General features: G+C 63.3%; 1 protein-coding gene across 1 annotated transcript; it reads right to left on the bottom strand.

The window, feature by feature from the left end:
* Nucleotides 1–170: 170 nt before the first annotated feature.
* Nucleotides 171–16,469, bottom strand: PWP2 (PWP2 small subunit processome component). The gene is made up of 21 exons (XM_040483790.1): nucleotides 16,342–16,469; nucleotides 14,731–14,843; nucleotides 13,600–13,694; nucleotides 13,286–13,385; nucleotides 12,330–12,473; nucleotides 11,333–11,468; nucleotides 10,856–11,076; nucleotides 10,428–10,571; nucleotides 10,178–10,248; nucleotides 9,620–9,756; nucleotides 9,020–9,168; nucleotides 8,720–8,867; nucleotides 8,346–8,496; nucleotides 7,422–7,602; nucleotides 6,054–6,201; nucleotides 5,521–5,629; nucleotides 3,704–3,769; nucleotides 2,741–2,959; nucleotides 2,464–2,614; nucleotides 2,197–2,271; nucleotides 171–746 (listed from the first exon to the last, which is right to left on the bottom strand). Exons 1-21 carry the CDS (start codon nucleotides 16,357–16,359, stop codon nucleotides 572–574), a joined length of 2,751 nt encoding a protein of 916 aa, XP_040339724.1. The 5' UTR covers nucleotides 16,360–16,469; the 3' UTR covers nucleotides 171–571.
* Between the last annotated feature and the right edge of the window lie 56 nt (nucleotides 16,470–16,525).

The following is a 16,525-nucleotide window of genomic DNA, read 5'->3' on the forward strand; positions in this document are numbered from 1 at the left end:
GGCTGCTAGCGCCCCTCCAAGGTCAGAGTGCACAGACCCCCAAGGCAGGCAGCCCAGCCTGGGGGCCGCGAGGGTGATCCCGCTGCCCTGCTCCTCCACGCCCCCTGCACAAGGAGGCCAACAGACAGGGGACCCTATCCTCCTGCACGACCCAGGATATGTTACAAACATTCTCAATTCAGAGTTCAGATTTAATCCACTTTTATGTACAAAACCTCATCCTTTTTATCTCTAAATCTGTCGTCAAGAGTGTATTAAAAATATAAATAATAGTCCTACAAAATTTGAGCCTATAAAAATGAACCCTTTTGCTTCTGTAAAAGGCGTTTTCAACAGGAGATGAGCAACGTTCGCTGTTACACCGCGGGCCCCGGGCCCGTGTGACAAGCCTGCGCTCTCGCTGCCGCTGCTGTCACGTCTGGTTCTCGTGGGAACAGGAGTCCCGGCGTGGGGACCTACGCAGCCCTCAGACGGCCCTCCCACTTGCTTCTGGGCCCAGGCCGCGTGGTTCCATCTCTCCGGGAGTCTTAACCGAAACACGTGGAATGTGGGGTGGCGAACGCGGCTGGCTCTACACCAGCTGTCTGTCCCCGTCTTCCTGTCCTTCCCCGAGCGGGTGCAGAGTGTCATCGTCGTCAGACGCATCCGCTTCCTCCTCGCTTCCCGGCGGCTCTGAGGGGCGCTTTACGCCCCGCTGCTTGGAAACTGCCAGAGCATACTGGATGTTATAGCGGTTCCAGTCACAGCTGTGAAAAGCGCACAGGAGTCACGTCAGTAAGAGCAGCAGATTTTCTCTTCTATCCAGACTCTGGCTCACCCGGCACCCGCCTTCCCTGTGACCCTAAGAAAAACCAGCCAGGGACTACAGGAGCCCCCTACCTGCCCCTCCTAACTCGGTTTCTGAGCCACCCAGCCCTGCAGGAGTGGCAGCCTTCAAGGACCCGGCCGTAAGACCCACCTCTTCTGGTCCGCCCTCACCGCCCCTGCCCTTGCCCGGACCCCATCCCGATAGCTTCCCCAGCCCCACCAGACACGGAGGAAGGGGCGGGTGCAGAGCCTGAAGGCCTTTTAGAGAGCAGAGAGGGACGCTCCCAATCAGGTCAGTCCCCACATTAACAAAATAAAGGGAAAAAATCACACCCTTGTCTCCATGTAGGAAGCCACCCAGTGAGAACGAGTTAAAGGTAAGGGACTATCGAGGTGGAATGCCCTGGTGGCTTGGTCACGGCTCTTGATCTCAGCTCAGGTCATAGGTCGTGGGATCGAGCCCTGCGTCCAGAGCCTGCTCGGGACGCTCTCTCCTCCTCCCTCTGCTGACGTGTGCATGTGCTCGCTCACTCTCTCAAAATAAATGAACTTTAAAAACAAACAAACTGCCCCCCCCCCCCCCCCCAAATCTAGGTTTGGCAACGTAACCGAAGTGTTGCTTTCCCAATCAATACACAAAAGCCCACAGCACCCTACACGTCAGCAGCATGGACGTCCAAGGAATGAAGCATTTATCACGCATCTACGTGAACGTGCCGGAAGAATCCGTCTAACGAGAGGCACTTGGTCTCTGGGACTGAGCTCTGTCGAGTCACGGAAGCCTCAACAGAGAGAAGGCTCTTCTGAGCATGCGGCAGACTTTAACACAGACCCCTTTCGCCCCCTGGCGTGTTCCAGCGGGCGGCCAGGACACTAGAAGGAAGGGCTTGTTGTGGGCTGAAGACTGAGGAGGCAGTCGAGGACTGACACAGGCCCTGCCTCTATAGACACCGGGCAGTCACCAGCAAGGGCAGAGAACACACTCTGGAAACAGGGCTGGGACACCTCAACACTGACCCGAAGACCGCAGGCCCCCTACATGCCCAGTCAACGGGCCCAGGAAAGGCCAAGCGGTGGTGATCACGGCCGCTGTGACTCTGCTGAGCCTCAGGGCAGGGGGCAGAAGGTGCACGAGCCACGAACGAACCATCCAGCGACAGGACAGAGAACTCGTTTCGTTGGGGGATCGCTGAAAATCCCGGCCACACCTGCAGCCTGCCAGCCCCGAGTCCCGCCGCGGGTGGCCCGTGCGCTCAGTTCACCAGGGAGGGAGGGAACACCTCCCAGTGTTTTGTCCCCAAAACAGACGACTCGGGGCAGCCCCCAGCGTGGAACCAGCTGGTGACGGGCCACCCCGCCCCACCCACTGACCCCACCAGCCACACGTACAGTTTGGAGACACTGTCCAAGTGCCGCTGGATGCTCTTCTGAAGGAACTGAACAGCCGGCAGCACCTTCCCTGCTCTGGAAAGGAGACTTGTCTCAGCGCACAGCACTCTCCGAGGCGCTAGCTGTGCCCTCTCGTGTGTGTGTGTGTGTGTGTGTGTGTGTGTGTGTGTGTGTGTGTGTGCGCGCGCACAAGGCTCCCCCTTTGACCTGCAGCAAAGCGCAGCTGAGTGACGGGAGACCGGGCGTCACAGCTGACGCACCCCTCACCTAGACTTCAGCTTCTGCCCGTGAACCAGGAGCAATTTCTGGGTCCATATGAGGTAGAATTCCAGGTGGCGAGACACTTCGAAGGAGGAAGCCAAGAACTCCAGCACTTTCTCCACGTACAGCTCAGGAAGCGAGGAGCTGACGACCTCGACTGCAGGGGGAGGAAACTGTACTCACTCTGCAAAGAACTGTCCCGCGGGAGAGAAGGCGAGCGCGGCCTAGACCCCACCCTGCGCGTGCAGGGGCCGAGAAGCTGCTGGGCCCGTCCGGCGCTCACCCTCGTCCCAGGGCACCGACTCCAGGACCTCCTGTAGCAGCGTCCGCTCGTTGAGCCGGAAGGCCATGAGGATGGCCCTGGTCAAGTCCTGCTGGCGCACGGCCGCCCGGATGCGTGCGGGGGTGACGTCGGTGTCCAGCTCAAATGGGTCAAACAGCATCTGGGCGTCCAGGGAGTAGACGAGGAGCCCCTCGGTGGTGGTGGCCGCCCAGCAGCGCCCTGGGAATTAGGCAGTCGGGGGGTTTCCTGAACACCCACTTTCACCTTCCCCGCTTTTACTTAAAAGGCACCGAATAAGTCCCCGCGGTCCCAAGAGTATCAGCAAGAAAGGGGCACGGGGACGCCCGCCCTCTGCTCCCACCCCAGCCACCAGCCGCTTCAGGGCAGAGCCCGTGTGCGTCTGCTCACGTCCCGTGAGCACCAGGCCCGGTCAAGTCCTCCGTGAGCCCGTGGGCTTCCGGCTCTGCGGCAACGTGGCATCCCCACTGTGCAGCCGGCGAGACTGGGCCACGGTCTGCGCCCCGACTTGCACGGCCGTACTCGGCCACGTGCCGTTCTGTGCCCTGCTGCCTCCGCCTCCCTGTTGATGCTGGGGAGTGTCGGCCGTCACCCCCCGGACGAGACCACTGCAACCCCCACTCCTGTCCGCCCTGTGGGACCGCATTTACCTAACGGTCCCAGGCCCTGCGGGCACAGACCCTCCCCTGCCGCGCCGCAGACTGGCACACGTGAGGACGCTCGGCGCAGCCGCCTGCCTCCGCCTCAAAGCCCAGCGTGTCGGGAGCGAACAAAGACCACACGTCACGCATGGAGGACAGCGAGGCCCAGAGCCAGCCAGAAGCTGTGACCAACCTCGTCACTGAACAGAGGTGCCAGGCCCACCACGTGCACCGTGGGCCCGGAAGCCCATCGGGACCAACCCCCACGCTTCCCGGCACCCACGACCCACTGGCCGGGGCTCACCAGTGGGAGAGAAGCGAAGCGAAGTCACCCGGATTTCAGGCTTCAAGTGTCGAGAGCTCATGTCACCTGGAACACAGGGGCCTCGCGGTTACAGGGCAGCCCTCCCCCTCCGCAAAAGGAGGGCTGCCCTGCTGCTCCAGGCCCAGCGGGAGCGGCGGCTCTGGCCCCGGGGCCCCGCGGGGAGTCTCGTGCCAGGGCCCCAGATGCTGTTTCACGGGTGCCGCTGGCCTCTGCAGACGAGCCCCTGGAGCACACGCTCCTGTGGGCGTTCAGCCTGGCCGACAGACACCTGCCCTATTCCGCGAAAAGGCCTTGGCACAACCCAAAGACCGAGGGCAGGGTGGCTCCGGTCCCCACCGGCCACTCTGCCAAGCACTCTGTGCAGTGCATGAGACGCACGACCTCACAGGGCAGCTCTGGGGGGGGGGGGGGGGGGGCTCGTCCTCCCTGGTCACCACCCCATGCATCTGTAGGGGCTCGTCCTCATCTCCTCTGGAAACCTGTTTTAGTTTAACTTTTTGAAGTTTATTTCTTATGACAAAGAGAAAGAGAGAAAGAGAGCAGGAGTGGGGGAGGGGCAGGGAGAGAGGGAGAGAGAGCCTCCTAGGCAGGCTCCACACTGTCAGCACAGAGCCTGACGCAGGGCTCGAACCCATGAACCACGAGATCGTGACCGGAGCCGAATTCAAGAGTAGGAGGCTCAGCCAACTGAGCACCCCCAAGGCGCTCCTGAAATTTGTTTTCAAATCTGCAGTGTGAGGGGTGCTATGTTCCAAGCTCAAGGACATGTACATCACCTGAGAAAAGGCTCCTCTCTGCCTGGCCCCCAGCCACCTGGAAGCCAGCTCAGCAACACTTCGTGTGTATCTCCCCACAAATTCTCTCTGGGGGCTCTTGACCTCAGGGGGACCAACACATGGGGCTGGGTTCTCATGGGTCCAGCGGACCCCTCAGTCCCCCACACTCACCACCAACAGTGCCTGTTTTGCTCGAGTTGTGACAATCAAAGGTCTCCAGACACGGGGCGCCTGGGTGGCTCAGTCGGTTGAGCGACCGACTTCGGCTCAGGTCATGATCTCACGGTTTGTGGGTTTGAGCCCTGCGTCGGGCTCTGTGGTGACGGCTTGGAGCCTGGAGCCTGCTTCGGATCCTGTGTCTCCCTCTCTCTCTGCCCCTCCCACACTCATGCTCTCTCTCTGTCTCAGAAATAAACATTAAGAAATTTAAAAAGAAAAAAAAAAGGTCTCCAGACAGGCTGAGAAGTACCCTTGCCCATCACTGAGGGCTCACAGACCCCCCTCTCGTTAAGAGGTTCCTGAGAAGGGGCTCGGTGCAGGCAGGGCTGCTCCAGGGCCCACGGCGATCGTGCGGTCCTGGGTCCGTCACCCAGCCAGTCACTGAGGAGCCCCCACTCCCCAGCATGCGGGGTGGGCCCGCAGGCACGTGGTGGGGCACGAGCCAGGGCTGGAATGAGCCGACCCAGGCCAGCACGGGGAAGGGGGGGCGGGGAGCTGCACAGCAGCTGCTTGCCCAGGGCTGGCACACGGGCTCTCTAGCTGGCGGTATCCCCTCCTGACGGTCTACCAGGCCCTCGGCTCTCCTGCCCCGTCCCCGTGAGGGGCACGCACCCTGTGGGCCTCCTGGACCGCCAGCTCCCTGACCCCGGAGCCCTCCCCGTGGCCCACGTGTGGGTGAGCACGAGGCACAGGGCCGGGTGCCAGCCGCTGAGCCAGGCTGCTGTCACGCGGGTAAAGGAGGTGGGCAGCGCAGCCTGCTGTGGCCGGGGCCTCTGGAGACACGCGGGGCCCTCCGCTCACCTTTCTTCACACCCGGCAGTGGGATCGCGACTCCGTCCTCTGCCCCGGCGTCCTGATCGATTAGCGCCAGGTTGCCAAACTCTGTCATCTTCCTCCGGTTCAGAAATTCCTAGAAGGGCAAAGCTCCAGATGTCTCACTCGTCCCCTGTCCCCTGCCTTCCTCACGTGCCACAAATACTGACGGAGACCCGGCCCTGTGTGGGATGCACATGGGACACGCGTCCCTACCCGCTGCGCAGCAGAACCCGCCCTCAGAGCTGCTGCGGACGTGCAGGGGCCCCGCTGCCACCACCACGGCGGTCAGATTCCCTAACGCGCTGCACCGAGGGCTCCCGTCAGCCTCCAAGAGGCTGGCGCACGTGGGGCGTCTGCCCCATCAGCCTGCCGTCCTCAGGGAAATGGGGACACCCGCACCCAGAATCCCTCGGGAGGGGGCGGGGACCCAGGCAGGCACACACACGCCTAGAGCCTCCTCCCGGTCCCCGTGGCGCCAGGACGTGGGGAGGGCAGCCCAGGCCCGGGCACCCGCTCACCTCCATGGCGTCCAGGGAGAGGTTGCGGGAGATCTCGAACTTCTTCCTGAGGATCTGCTCCTTGACGTGATAGATGCACACGAACTTGGACATCCCTCCCGCGAGGACGCTCTGGCCGTCCGCAGAGTAGCACAGAGCAGTGAAGGCCCTGAGCAGAGGGGACACACGCACGCTCACCCCCAGGGACCCCTAGCGTGTGGCGCTCCCTCAAAGCCCAGCAGGCATCGTCTGCGGGGCTCTGGCCTGGGGCTCACAAGGCTCCGAGGCAGCAGGCCCCCCAAGAAGGGACCTCCCAACGGACACGGCCCTTTCACGAAAGGACCGCGTGGCTCCAGTCACGATGTTTCCTTGCTGAAGTCAGGAGGAAAAGGAGGCCACTGTGCCTGTCACCCGCAAGGCAACCACGGGCAGGGGGCCTCCTCGGCCCTGCATCCCCGGACACCAGGTGCCTACGGGCCTGGCCACGGGGGGAGACGACTGTCCCACACACCAAAGGACACGACCGACAGAAGAGAGAATAAACACGTTCACGCTTGAAAACACACCAGAGAAAGCGAAGAGAACCCACAGAGCAGAAAAGAGATTTCCAAGGGACAGGTCTGTCGGGGAGCTCCTGTCTCGAATACGTACACAACTCGAGAAACACACAATTAAAACAAGCAAATGCCCTGGACAGACGCTTCTCCAGACACGACGTCCAGATGGCCGCTCGGCCTGCGAAAACATGTTTGACAGCATCGGTCCTTAAGAAAAAGATAAGTCAGGGGCGCCTGGGTGGCGCAGTCGGTTAAGCGTCCGGCTTCAGCCAGGTCACGATCTCGTCGTCCGTGAGTTCGAGCCGCGCGTCGGGCTCTGTGCTGACGGCTCAGAGCCTGGAGCCTGTTTCCGATTCTGTGTCTCCCTCTCTCTCTGCCCCTCCCCCGTTCATGCTCTGTCTCTCTCTGTCCCAAAAATAAATAAAAACGTTGAAAAAAATTTAAAAAAAAAAAGAAAAAGATAAGTCAGCGCCACGTCGAGACATCACCTCACGCCCCGTCCCACGCGGCTGTGATTTAGAAAAACTGGCAGTAATGGGCAGGGACGGGGATGGGGACGGGGACGGTGACGTGGGGAAACCGGGACCCTTCCCGCTGCCGGCGGGGATATCAGATGGTGCCGTCACTTTGCAAAACACTCCAGCAGTTCCTCGAAAAAGTGAACCTGGGTTACCTGGTGACCCCACCCCAAGAGCCACACCCAAAAGGAGCAGAGGCAGATGTGCAAACAGCAGTCCCCGACGGTCCACAAGGCCAAGGAGGGGAAGAGACACGGACGCCAGCCAACCGCAAACCCAACCCGGGCTCTGCGCCCGCTCACTGAGGCACTCACTTCCCCTTGGCCGAGTGCTTGGCGGTGACCTTGTCCAGCTCCTTCCTGCCTGTCTTGAGGTCGTGCCTGCCCTCGATGGAGCCCGTCTGCACGGCGTTCTCGGGGTCCCAGAAGGTGATCTGTGAGTTCAGTGTGGCGACGGCCAACTCTGCCCCGTCGGGACGGAAGGTCACAGCCAGGGCTGAAAAGAGACGCGTGATCAGGGCCAGAGAAGGAGCCCAGCGCTGGCAGGAGGCCACACCCTCCGTCCTCAGCCGGTGTCAATGCAGGAGAGCCAGGCGGGCACCAGTGGAGGCACACGAAGCTCCCCCAGACAAGCCCCACCCTGCGAGGGAGGCCCTGAGGCCGTGCTAGCAAAGGGCAGGGCTCCAACTGCCTCAGGGGGCAAGAGGGTCCAGGTGGGGTCACGAGACAGGCAGGAGGCCGGCCTGCTGGGGGGGGGGGGCGGTGGTGAGGGGCCAGGCCCGGCGGGAGTGCGGCACACGGAGAGCAGGACACAGCCGGCCGCGAAGAGCACGAACTAGAGCCGAGCGGGGTGGCAGGAAGCAGAGACACCGCATAGGCTGCGAGTCCCAGGGGCCCACGACGCAAACGTCACGTGTGCGGGGCAGGTAAAGCTTCGCCCGCACGCGCAGACGGCCAGAGCCCGGGTGGCAGGGCCTGCCTCCCAGCCTACCGTCACCCCGGAGTCTTCCCTGAGGCTCCGCCCGACAGCGCTGGCTGCTTCTCGGGGCCGGCAGCTGAGCAAGCGAGCGCGCGAGGCCCCCGACTGTCCTACAGAGGAGCCTGACACCGAGGGACACCACGCCCGATGTCCCTCAACCCACAACCAAGATGGACGGGCAGCGCCCCGTCTAACGCAGCCTTCCTCCCTGTGTCAGAACTCCCGCCCGCCGGCCCCCCTCCCCTGGCCCGTGCACCCACCATCCGAGGTCAGGCCCAGCGTCTCCGTGGTCCTCCAGCTGTCTGCCATGTCCCACAGGCGCACCGTTCTGTCCCAGGAGGCACTGGCCAGGACGGACTTCACCGGGCTAAAGCACAGACTGCTGATGGGGCCCTCGTGGCCGGACAGAACCTGTGGCGACCGAAGAGGAGGTATGAAGAGGCCACCCGCCCCGAGGGTGCTGCGCACGAGGTCCCGCTGCCCCGAGGACGCAGGACGGGCCGGCTATATCCCCGCAGGACGGGAGGAGCCCCGGCCTGAAGCCGGAGCTGCTTGCTCCCCGCGCGTCTGCAGAGGCGCCCCTCCTGCGTGTGGCTGCGCCCCCGACCCCGGCCCCCAGCCGTGCGGCTCTTACGTCCAGGAGCCTCCCCGTCTGCATGGACCAGATGAAGACCTCGAAGGAGTCCTGCGCCCCGGCCGAAACGACCTCCCCGCTGCAGTCCACGGCCACGCAGGAGAACTGGGTGGGCCGCGGAGACGTGAAGGTGCGGAAGTTCCGGTACCTGCCCCGAGACACGAGTCCAGCTGGCAACGCTCAGAGTCCCGGACGCCCCCGCTCAGGTTCCTGGGCCCTCCCCGAACCCTCGTCTGTACGCCCGCGACCCTTGCCTCGCGATCACGGCCCGCCCCAGAGAAAGACTGTTAGAAAGGTCACCTGTGGAGGTCAAAGGCACGCACGGTCCCATCCATGGAAGAGGTCACGATGACATAGCCAGTGGCAGCGAAGGTCACGCCGGTGACCCCACTCGAGTGCTCCGTAAAAGTGACGAAGCAGAAGCCACTGAGGGTGTTCCACACCTTGACCTGCAGCGCGGAGAGGGAGGCCGGCACCAGCTCAGGACCACGCACACGCACACATGTGCACACTCCACCGTGTGCCCACCGAGCCTAGAGACGCCATCTGCCCCTTGCCTCTCTGCCGCCTCCACGTGAGGGAGGGTAGAGGTCTGTGGGGCCTGTGTCACCCTGGGGCGTACCCGCACCCACATGCCACGGCTGCCACCACGGACAAGCGGGCGCACGTGTGCGGGAATCCGAGGCAGAGACAGAGAAACAGCCAAACGGCCCCAGGTCATTTGTGAACCCCTCCCCGCGAGCCCAGATGGAGCGGGCAAGCCCGTGAGTTCCGGGCTGAACCCCGGAGCTGGAGCCTGGGTCTCCCGGGCTGGGCCAGCCCCCGGTGCCCCAGCCAGCAGACAAGGCCCCACATCCTTCCCACCCCAGGCCACGGCCCTGGCCACCTGACCAGCCCCACCTTGCCATCATCCCCACCGGTCACGATGTACTGCCCGTCGGGGGAGTAGGCCAGAGACACCATGCTGTTGAAATGGCCCTGCTGCTTGAGCACGTAGGACTCACTCTGCCACTCCCACACCAGCAGCTGGCCCAGGCCTACGGAGCACACGTGGGGAGGGGCTGGGGACCTGCCCACCATACTGTGCCCCGCGCCCCATCGGGTCCTGCCTCGTGCCAGCACCGGACCGCCCGACCCACCGAGGCCAGCGCCTCTGTCACCATCCACCTGAGTGAGGGAACCCGGCAGGGACGCTGCCACCCCGTGTCACTGCCTCGCGGCGGCCCCGTCACCTAACGGAGCCCACCCGAGGCCCACGGCCACGGGCCCGGCTGACGGAGACAGGGGCTCGGCAAGCGAGGCGTCGCTCGTGGACTTGCACCGCTGCTCCTGACGAGGGCCGCTGGCCGACCGGCCGTGCTCGCTGGCACCGGGCCCCGGAGGCGAGGGGGCCACAGGCGGTCGTCCTGGGACAGGAGCTCTGGTCTTGTTCTGGCCGGACCCCGCACAAAGACGAACCTGCGCAGCCAAAGGCGATCCAGTCTCCGGAGCCGTTGACAGCGATGGAAGCGACCCTCTGATCGGAGACGCTGGGCAGGAAGGCGGGGCATCTGAAAAGGGTGGGCAGGCGGCACCACGAGCCCACTCTGCCCATCGCCCGCCTGGCCGTCCCACAGCCTCACCTCGCACGGCCCCGCACTCACTCCCCGCCGTCGTCCGGTGGGGCCGGCGAGCACGCGTGCAACCCGCCATTCCCCCCGGCCCTCACCTCAGGGAGTGGATGAGGTTGAACTCGGGGAGCTCGTGAAGGTGGAAGATTCCAGAAGCAAAGCCGGTGACCAAGAGGTGGGTCTTTTTGTGAAAGGCCGCAGCAGTCAGGTTGTTGAAATCTCCCTCCTTATTGAAAAAGTACCTATATGGACGGGGGGGGGGTGGTCAGAAGAGCCGTGGATGGAGAGACGGGGCGCCAGGCCCATCTCATGCCTGTGCCCCAGGCCAGGCGCCCCGGCTCCATGCAGGACCCGGGCCCTGCTGCAGCGGCCTCTCCTTCCCTCTGCCCGAGGCTCTCCCCTCCCTGACCCTGCACCTGGGACACCAGGCGGCCTCCCGGCTGGTTCCCAGGCCCTCTGTGCCTCCTTGTCACATCTCAGCCTTGGAGGGCGTGAGGCCCCCGCCAGCCTCTGTGAGGACACCTACTTGGCCAGCCGAGAGTATTTCACTTTTCCCTGCTGCTCCTCCGGGGCCGGTGCGGTTTTCCCCCGGACTGTGGTCTCCTCCTCCCGCTGCTCCTCCTCCTCCTCCTCTTCCCCCTGCAGCAGATCTGCCTTCCAGCCCGTGGGGGCTTTCGGCCTCAGGCCTTCGGGGGAGGTGTCACACTGCCACACACACAGGGCCCCGTCCTGGCTGATCGTGTACAGCTGGAAAAGGAAGCGTGTGGGAGCGGGCACGGGTCAGCCCGCGCCAGCCACGTGGTGGACAAAATCCCACGTAGCTACATCCGTCTGCAGCCTGCCCCTGAGCACTGGCAGAGACGATGGCCAATGGGCAGCCAACAGGTGCCGCTGGCTCCTGAACACCCCCAGGTAACCCGGGGGGCACCTGTGTCTACGGGGGCGGGGGGGGGCAGCTGGCGCGTAGCTGAGATCTGGGACGCATCGGGCGAGTGAAACGTACATCTAGGCTGCCGGATTCAAAGAAGCAAGCCACGATCGCGTCCTTGTGTCCTCCCAGCGCATAGTAGATGAGGTTGTCCCAACGCTCGGCTCCGAAAACCCATGTGGACATGTCTTTGCTCCCGACCGCAAAGCACCTGGACAAAAGAGACTCAGCTCGTCCTCGGGATTTGTGGTGGAGCTCCACACAAGTGCAGGGGAGAGACCCAGGGAGACCAGCCGGGCCTGCACTGCGCTGATCTGCGTGTCTTGGTGGACGGGTCACAGCCCTCCCCACAGGGCAGCCCAAGGGAGCCCTGAGAATGGACCACCGTGCCCACGGGGTGCCGCGCGGGGGGCCCTGCTTAGGGCACGAACACAGGCAGACGCGGGAATAGGCATCGCCTCGCCTCGCGGAAGAGGCGGGAAGGCATGGCTACAGGGCGCCGCCCCTGCCCGTCCATAGAGGAGCCACGCACTAGGAGCACGAGGCCATCTCCCGCAGACGCATTGGGAACCGCCCGCGACTGTGCCCCACCTCTCACCCGGCGGTGGCCGGTGTGCAAAGCGGCACTGACCCCCAGCCTCCACTGTCCCCGTGCACAGAGTACAGGGCAGCTGGGAGCGAGCAAGCGGCTGAGGTGCCTTTCAGGGCGGTTAGGGGTGCGGCCGTGAGGGGACGGGGCCGGCCCCCGTGTTGGGAGCAGCTCCCGACTCTGCCGTGGACACAGCTGCTCCGCCCATCTGGTGGCACCGACTGGGCCGTGTCACACCGGATACAGCATCCCCAGCAAGGCTGCCATCCTGCGCTCCGGCGTCCAGGGGCGGATGCCCCAGGCAGCGCAGGCCCCACTCAGAACCAGGAGCCCATCCTGCCTCCAGCACCTCGTGAGGCTGGACGGAGGCCACTCCAGACCGAAACTCTGGTCTTCGACAAGAGTCACCAGGCTCCCCCCTGCCCCCCCCAACAAGAGGCCAGCTACTAGGCGTCCCCCTCAGGCCCCGCCCGCAGGCCTCACCGGGAGTCGTCCGTCCAGTCGATGCACGTGGTCTCATCGTACGGCCCAAAGTAGGTTTTGTCCAGGACGAACGCGTTGAATTCCCGCTTCCTCCCAGGGGCGTGGTACATCTGAGCGATGTTGCCTTTTGTGACGACGAACTTCCTGCCACAGAAAAGGGGCCATTGATCCATAAGACCCATGGAGTCCCGAGACCAGCTCAGCCTCTGAGGACAGTGCACGTGCTACGAGGCGTTTTCCTACGAGAGGCAAAACATAGGGTCCTGCCTCTCCATGGCCCCCAGGTCCCCTCTCCTCCTACAGGGACTGAGGCCAAAGAAGGACAGGTGGACAGTCAGAGAGACAGACCGACCCTGCAGGCACCCTGAATGCTGCCACACCTCTGGCCGCCCGCCAGCCTGGGACAGACGCCCCGGGAGCCGGAAGGACAACAGGGCTCTGCACGACGGGCGCTGGGGAGTGGCCACTGCCTTGGAGGCCGTTCTAAGCAGTTTCTGAGTGTGGACGTGGAACGGGGGCTCACGGCCGAAATCCAGGGCTGCCCCCTCCAGGGCACATCAGGGTCAGCCTGGGTGTGAGCATGCTGGGAACCGGCCCTCTCTCCTGTGGCCCTTGAACCCAGAGCAAGGCTGGGTCCAGCCAGGGCCCTGTCTGCACACAACACTCTCACTGTGCACGTCGAGGCTGGGGGTCAGTGCCACTCAGAGACAGGGGCCCCTCTGTGGCTCTGCTGTCTGGAGGCGGTCCTGGACAAGGACCTTCGGAATCTCCCACTCAGGGTGGGAGCCCCAGCCCTCAAGTAGGGGGGAGCGGGGCCTGTGGCCGTGCAGCCCTGCGGGAGCCCAGACACGCATCAAGATGAGGCCTGAGCACAGGCTCCCGCGCTGCCACCTCCTGTCGAGAGCACCCCCCCGAGCCCCGCCGCGCAGGTCACGGAGGCCGCGCCAAGCCCTCACCTGCCGTCAGGGGAGAAGGACACGCTGTGCACGGAGCCCTTAAAGTGGAAGTGATGGAGCACAGACCTGCAGACCAGGCTGACCAGCAGCGCATCTCCCCCTGCAGGAAGGGAAAGTGGCGGATGTGCGGTTGCCCCAGACGGGACACCCAGGCGCATCTGCGTCCCCCCCCCCCCCCCGCCCCCAAACCCTCATCCCAAAGCCCGCCCGGGCCCCAGGCAGGACCGCGGAGGCCTACACCCCCAGCAGGACAGGGTGACGGCCTCATGTGCCCCAACCACCTGAGCCGCTGTTTCCCGGCCAAGGGCACTTACCTTCATCGACGATGATGGCCAGGCGGCCGTCTGGGGACAGCCCGACACACTTAACGTTGTACCGAGTGGCCAAGGGCAAAGTGCTGGATTTGTTGCTAGGAGACAAAACCAGAGCCGTGTCCTTGGTCTCAGTTGTCAGACGAGGGGGGCAGGGGTGGCCTGAGACCCTTCCCCTCCCCACCCTTCCTGTCCCTTCCTGGCTCTGGGGCCAGAGCTCCCGGTTGGGAAAGTAGAAAGAAAAACAGGTCCTCGGAGAGTATCTGGTAAAGCAGGTTAAGAAGCTTAAAACTGGGCTTCGGTTTGCCAATTTTGTTTGTAGAACCACATCTGGGGAGAATTTTACAGACGTTACTAAGTCGGAAAACTGGAAACAAGCTACACGTTAACAGAGAGGATTAACCACGAGGTCGGCACACGTAGGCAGAACTGTTCTTCCAGAGCTGGGAGAGTGTGCAAAAACGCAAAAATAACGTTAAAGACGGGTAACCGCTGCTTAGAGTCTAACTTGGTTCCCTACTGTCCTACTTTCTAGTTTTCCTCCAACGAGCGCGTGCTCCTTGCTCCAGCAAGCCCCAGCAGATGTCATTTAAACGCCACGGCAGCCGTGACGGTCAGGCCTGCACTTGGCCCTGAGTTCCCCCACAAGCACTGCTCTCAGGAGCTTCAGAAGTCCCCCTCGGCAAAGACGTGGACCATCGTCCCACCGTACAGACAGGCTGAGGCCTGCAGAGCAGGACAGAAACCCAGGCGACGGGAGGGTCTCACCCCGGCCACACGACTGTGGGAAGCAGTGACAACCGCTCAGGAGTCCTTCCCCTTGAGAAGGAAGGACAGAGCCACATGCTTGTCCGGGAGGACAGCACACCCAGCAGGCAGAACTGAGCCGCAGTGAGCCGGCGACAAGGCAGCCCAGCAGCGGGAGCTCTGCCCTGGAGGTGAGGTCAACAACCTAGATACTGAGCTTCAGCTGAGGGACCAGGCACACTCCTGACCCGCTGACACTCCGTACACCCTGGAACAGGCTTTCGGGCTGCGGCACTTAACGGGGGCACTAGTGAGAGGAAGGCGCGGTCAGCTTTTGCCCACACGCCATAGCGGTCACTGTCGTTAACATCCTGGTAACACACTTACTTTTTAAGGTCAAACACCGTCACTCTGTTTCCCACAGGACTAATAACTGAATTTCCATCGCATGTAAAACTTAAGTTTCCACACCGATAGACTGTCCCCAGCAAATTCGAAAACTGGAAAGAAAATAAAGCCATCTTAACACAACAAAAGTACAAAAGTCTCAATTTTGGGAAAGGGCTAAACGAGGCCTCTCTCTGGTCAAGGAGACAGCACAGACTCCCTGCTCCCCCCCAGGTCCCTGGTCATTCCTGGGGTCCCTCCACGCATCCCCTGGGACACTTGCTGGCCACCTGTGCAGCCCAGCCTTGAGCGAGAGGGAGGAAAGCAAAGTGAGCCCAACCCCCAGGGGCCCTAAGCTCCTGCTGAGGTGGGAGAGGGGCACTGGGAGTATGTGGGACGCGTACAAGGACAGAGGCGTTTGCCAAGTGCAGAAGAGAACAGGACCCACGTTTCAGGAGGAGAAAAGGGCATTCCAAGGGCATCTGGGGCTCAAGGCTTCTTGAACAAAGTAACCTGCTGGGCTCCAATTTATTAGCTGATTCATTCATTCATCGCCAAACTCATGTGTTCCCTGGACATGCGGCTGGATGCTGCGGTCTGTGCCCCGATGCCCTCATAGTCTATGTCCAGGGGGCGGGGCACTGAAGAAGGAACTACAGAGCGTGTGTAGCGATTGCAAGAGAGAGGTAGTTCCGAGACTGGTCAGGGAAGGACCCCTGGAGGGGCCGCCAGAACCAGAACCTAGAGAGAAGGAGCCAGCAGGGCCAGCATCCGGAAGTGACGGCCCTCATAACCTCAGGAAGCTCAGAGGGAGAAGCCTGGCCAGCGGAGGACATTTGAAGCAGAGGCCGGCTGTGATTCAAATCCCACCCCCCCCCTTTTTTTTTTTTTTTAAGACCATGCTCACCACAGCGGGAACAACAGGGAGAGCGGGGAGGCGGTTCGGTGATGCTGTCCCGACCAGGAAGGTGGCCCCAAGGAACGGAGACAGCGGGTGAAGTGCAGCCGCCAGAGAGGAGCTGGCTATGGGCGGGAGGAGAGCCGCCACCCATCCCCTCCTGGTTTAGGTGGCAGGGGAAGAGAGCACTGAGGGGCAAGCGCCAGCAAGTGCGGGGTGGCGCTGAAGAAGGCCTTCGCAGTGGCCAGAGCCAGGCCAAGGCGCTAAGGACCTGGCACGAACCAGGGAGAGAGGCACGCGACCAGGCAGGAGGCCGGGGGCAGAACTACCCTCAAGAATTGGGACCCACAAGGTGTGGACGGGGTGGTAAACCGCCAGTGCCCCCACCATCGGGCAGCCACGTGACCCTGACAGCGAAGGAAGATGAAGGCGACGTTCCGGGGCTCGGCTCTGCGGCTCCTCTGCCCGCGTGCAGCCGCGAATCAGGCCTTCAGTCCAGGGCTGACCTGTCAATGCTCATCCCGCTAGGGCTCCGTTCTCTCCCGCCCACACCTGCCGCTTGGGGGCCGGGGCCCGCCTCTCCGTCCGGGTCCGGGACGTCCGCCCATGGCCCTGGGGCCGGCCGCGCAGGTTACAGGCTGAGAGACAGTGCGGCCCCACCGCCCCCCACCCCGGACCCAGCGCCGCGGCCCCGGTCCCGCGCCCTCGCTTACCCGGTAAGCGAACTTCATCGCGGCTGCCGCACGTGTGCTGTCGAGCAGCCTCTGCCTCCAGCACTGCCAACCCCAAGAGAGCGCTTCCGGGAGTGGCCGCGGCGCCGCACCACGGCGCCCCCAGGCGACCCGGAGGGACGGTGCAGCCCGAGACTTAGCCCTGCCCACAGGCCACGCCCCCTTC

The sequence above is a fragment of the Herpailurus yagouaroundi genome, unplaced genomic scaffold (assembly GCF_014898765.1).
Source record: "Herpailurus yagouaroundi ecotype Mexico unplaced genomic scaffold, PumYag 162, whole genome shotgun sequence".
Classification (NCBI taxonomy): Eukaryota; Metazoa; Chordata; class Mammalia; order Carnivora; family Felidae; genus Herpailurus; species Herpailurus yagouaroundi.

What these genes read in the sequence shown, in the direction of transcription:
- PWP2 (XM_040483790.1), bottom strand. An exon ending in CGTGCCTTTGACCTCCACAG is followed by an intron (nt 8,868 to 9,019) that starts GTGACCTTTCTA and finishes GTCTCGGGGCAG; the next exon opens with GTACCGGAACTTCCGCACCT. An exon ending in GCTTCGCTTCTCTCCCACTG is followed by an intron (nt 2,960 to 3,703) that starts GTGAGCCCCGGC and finishes CCTAATTCCCAG; the next exon opens with GGCGCTGCTGGGCGGCCACC.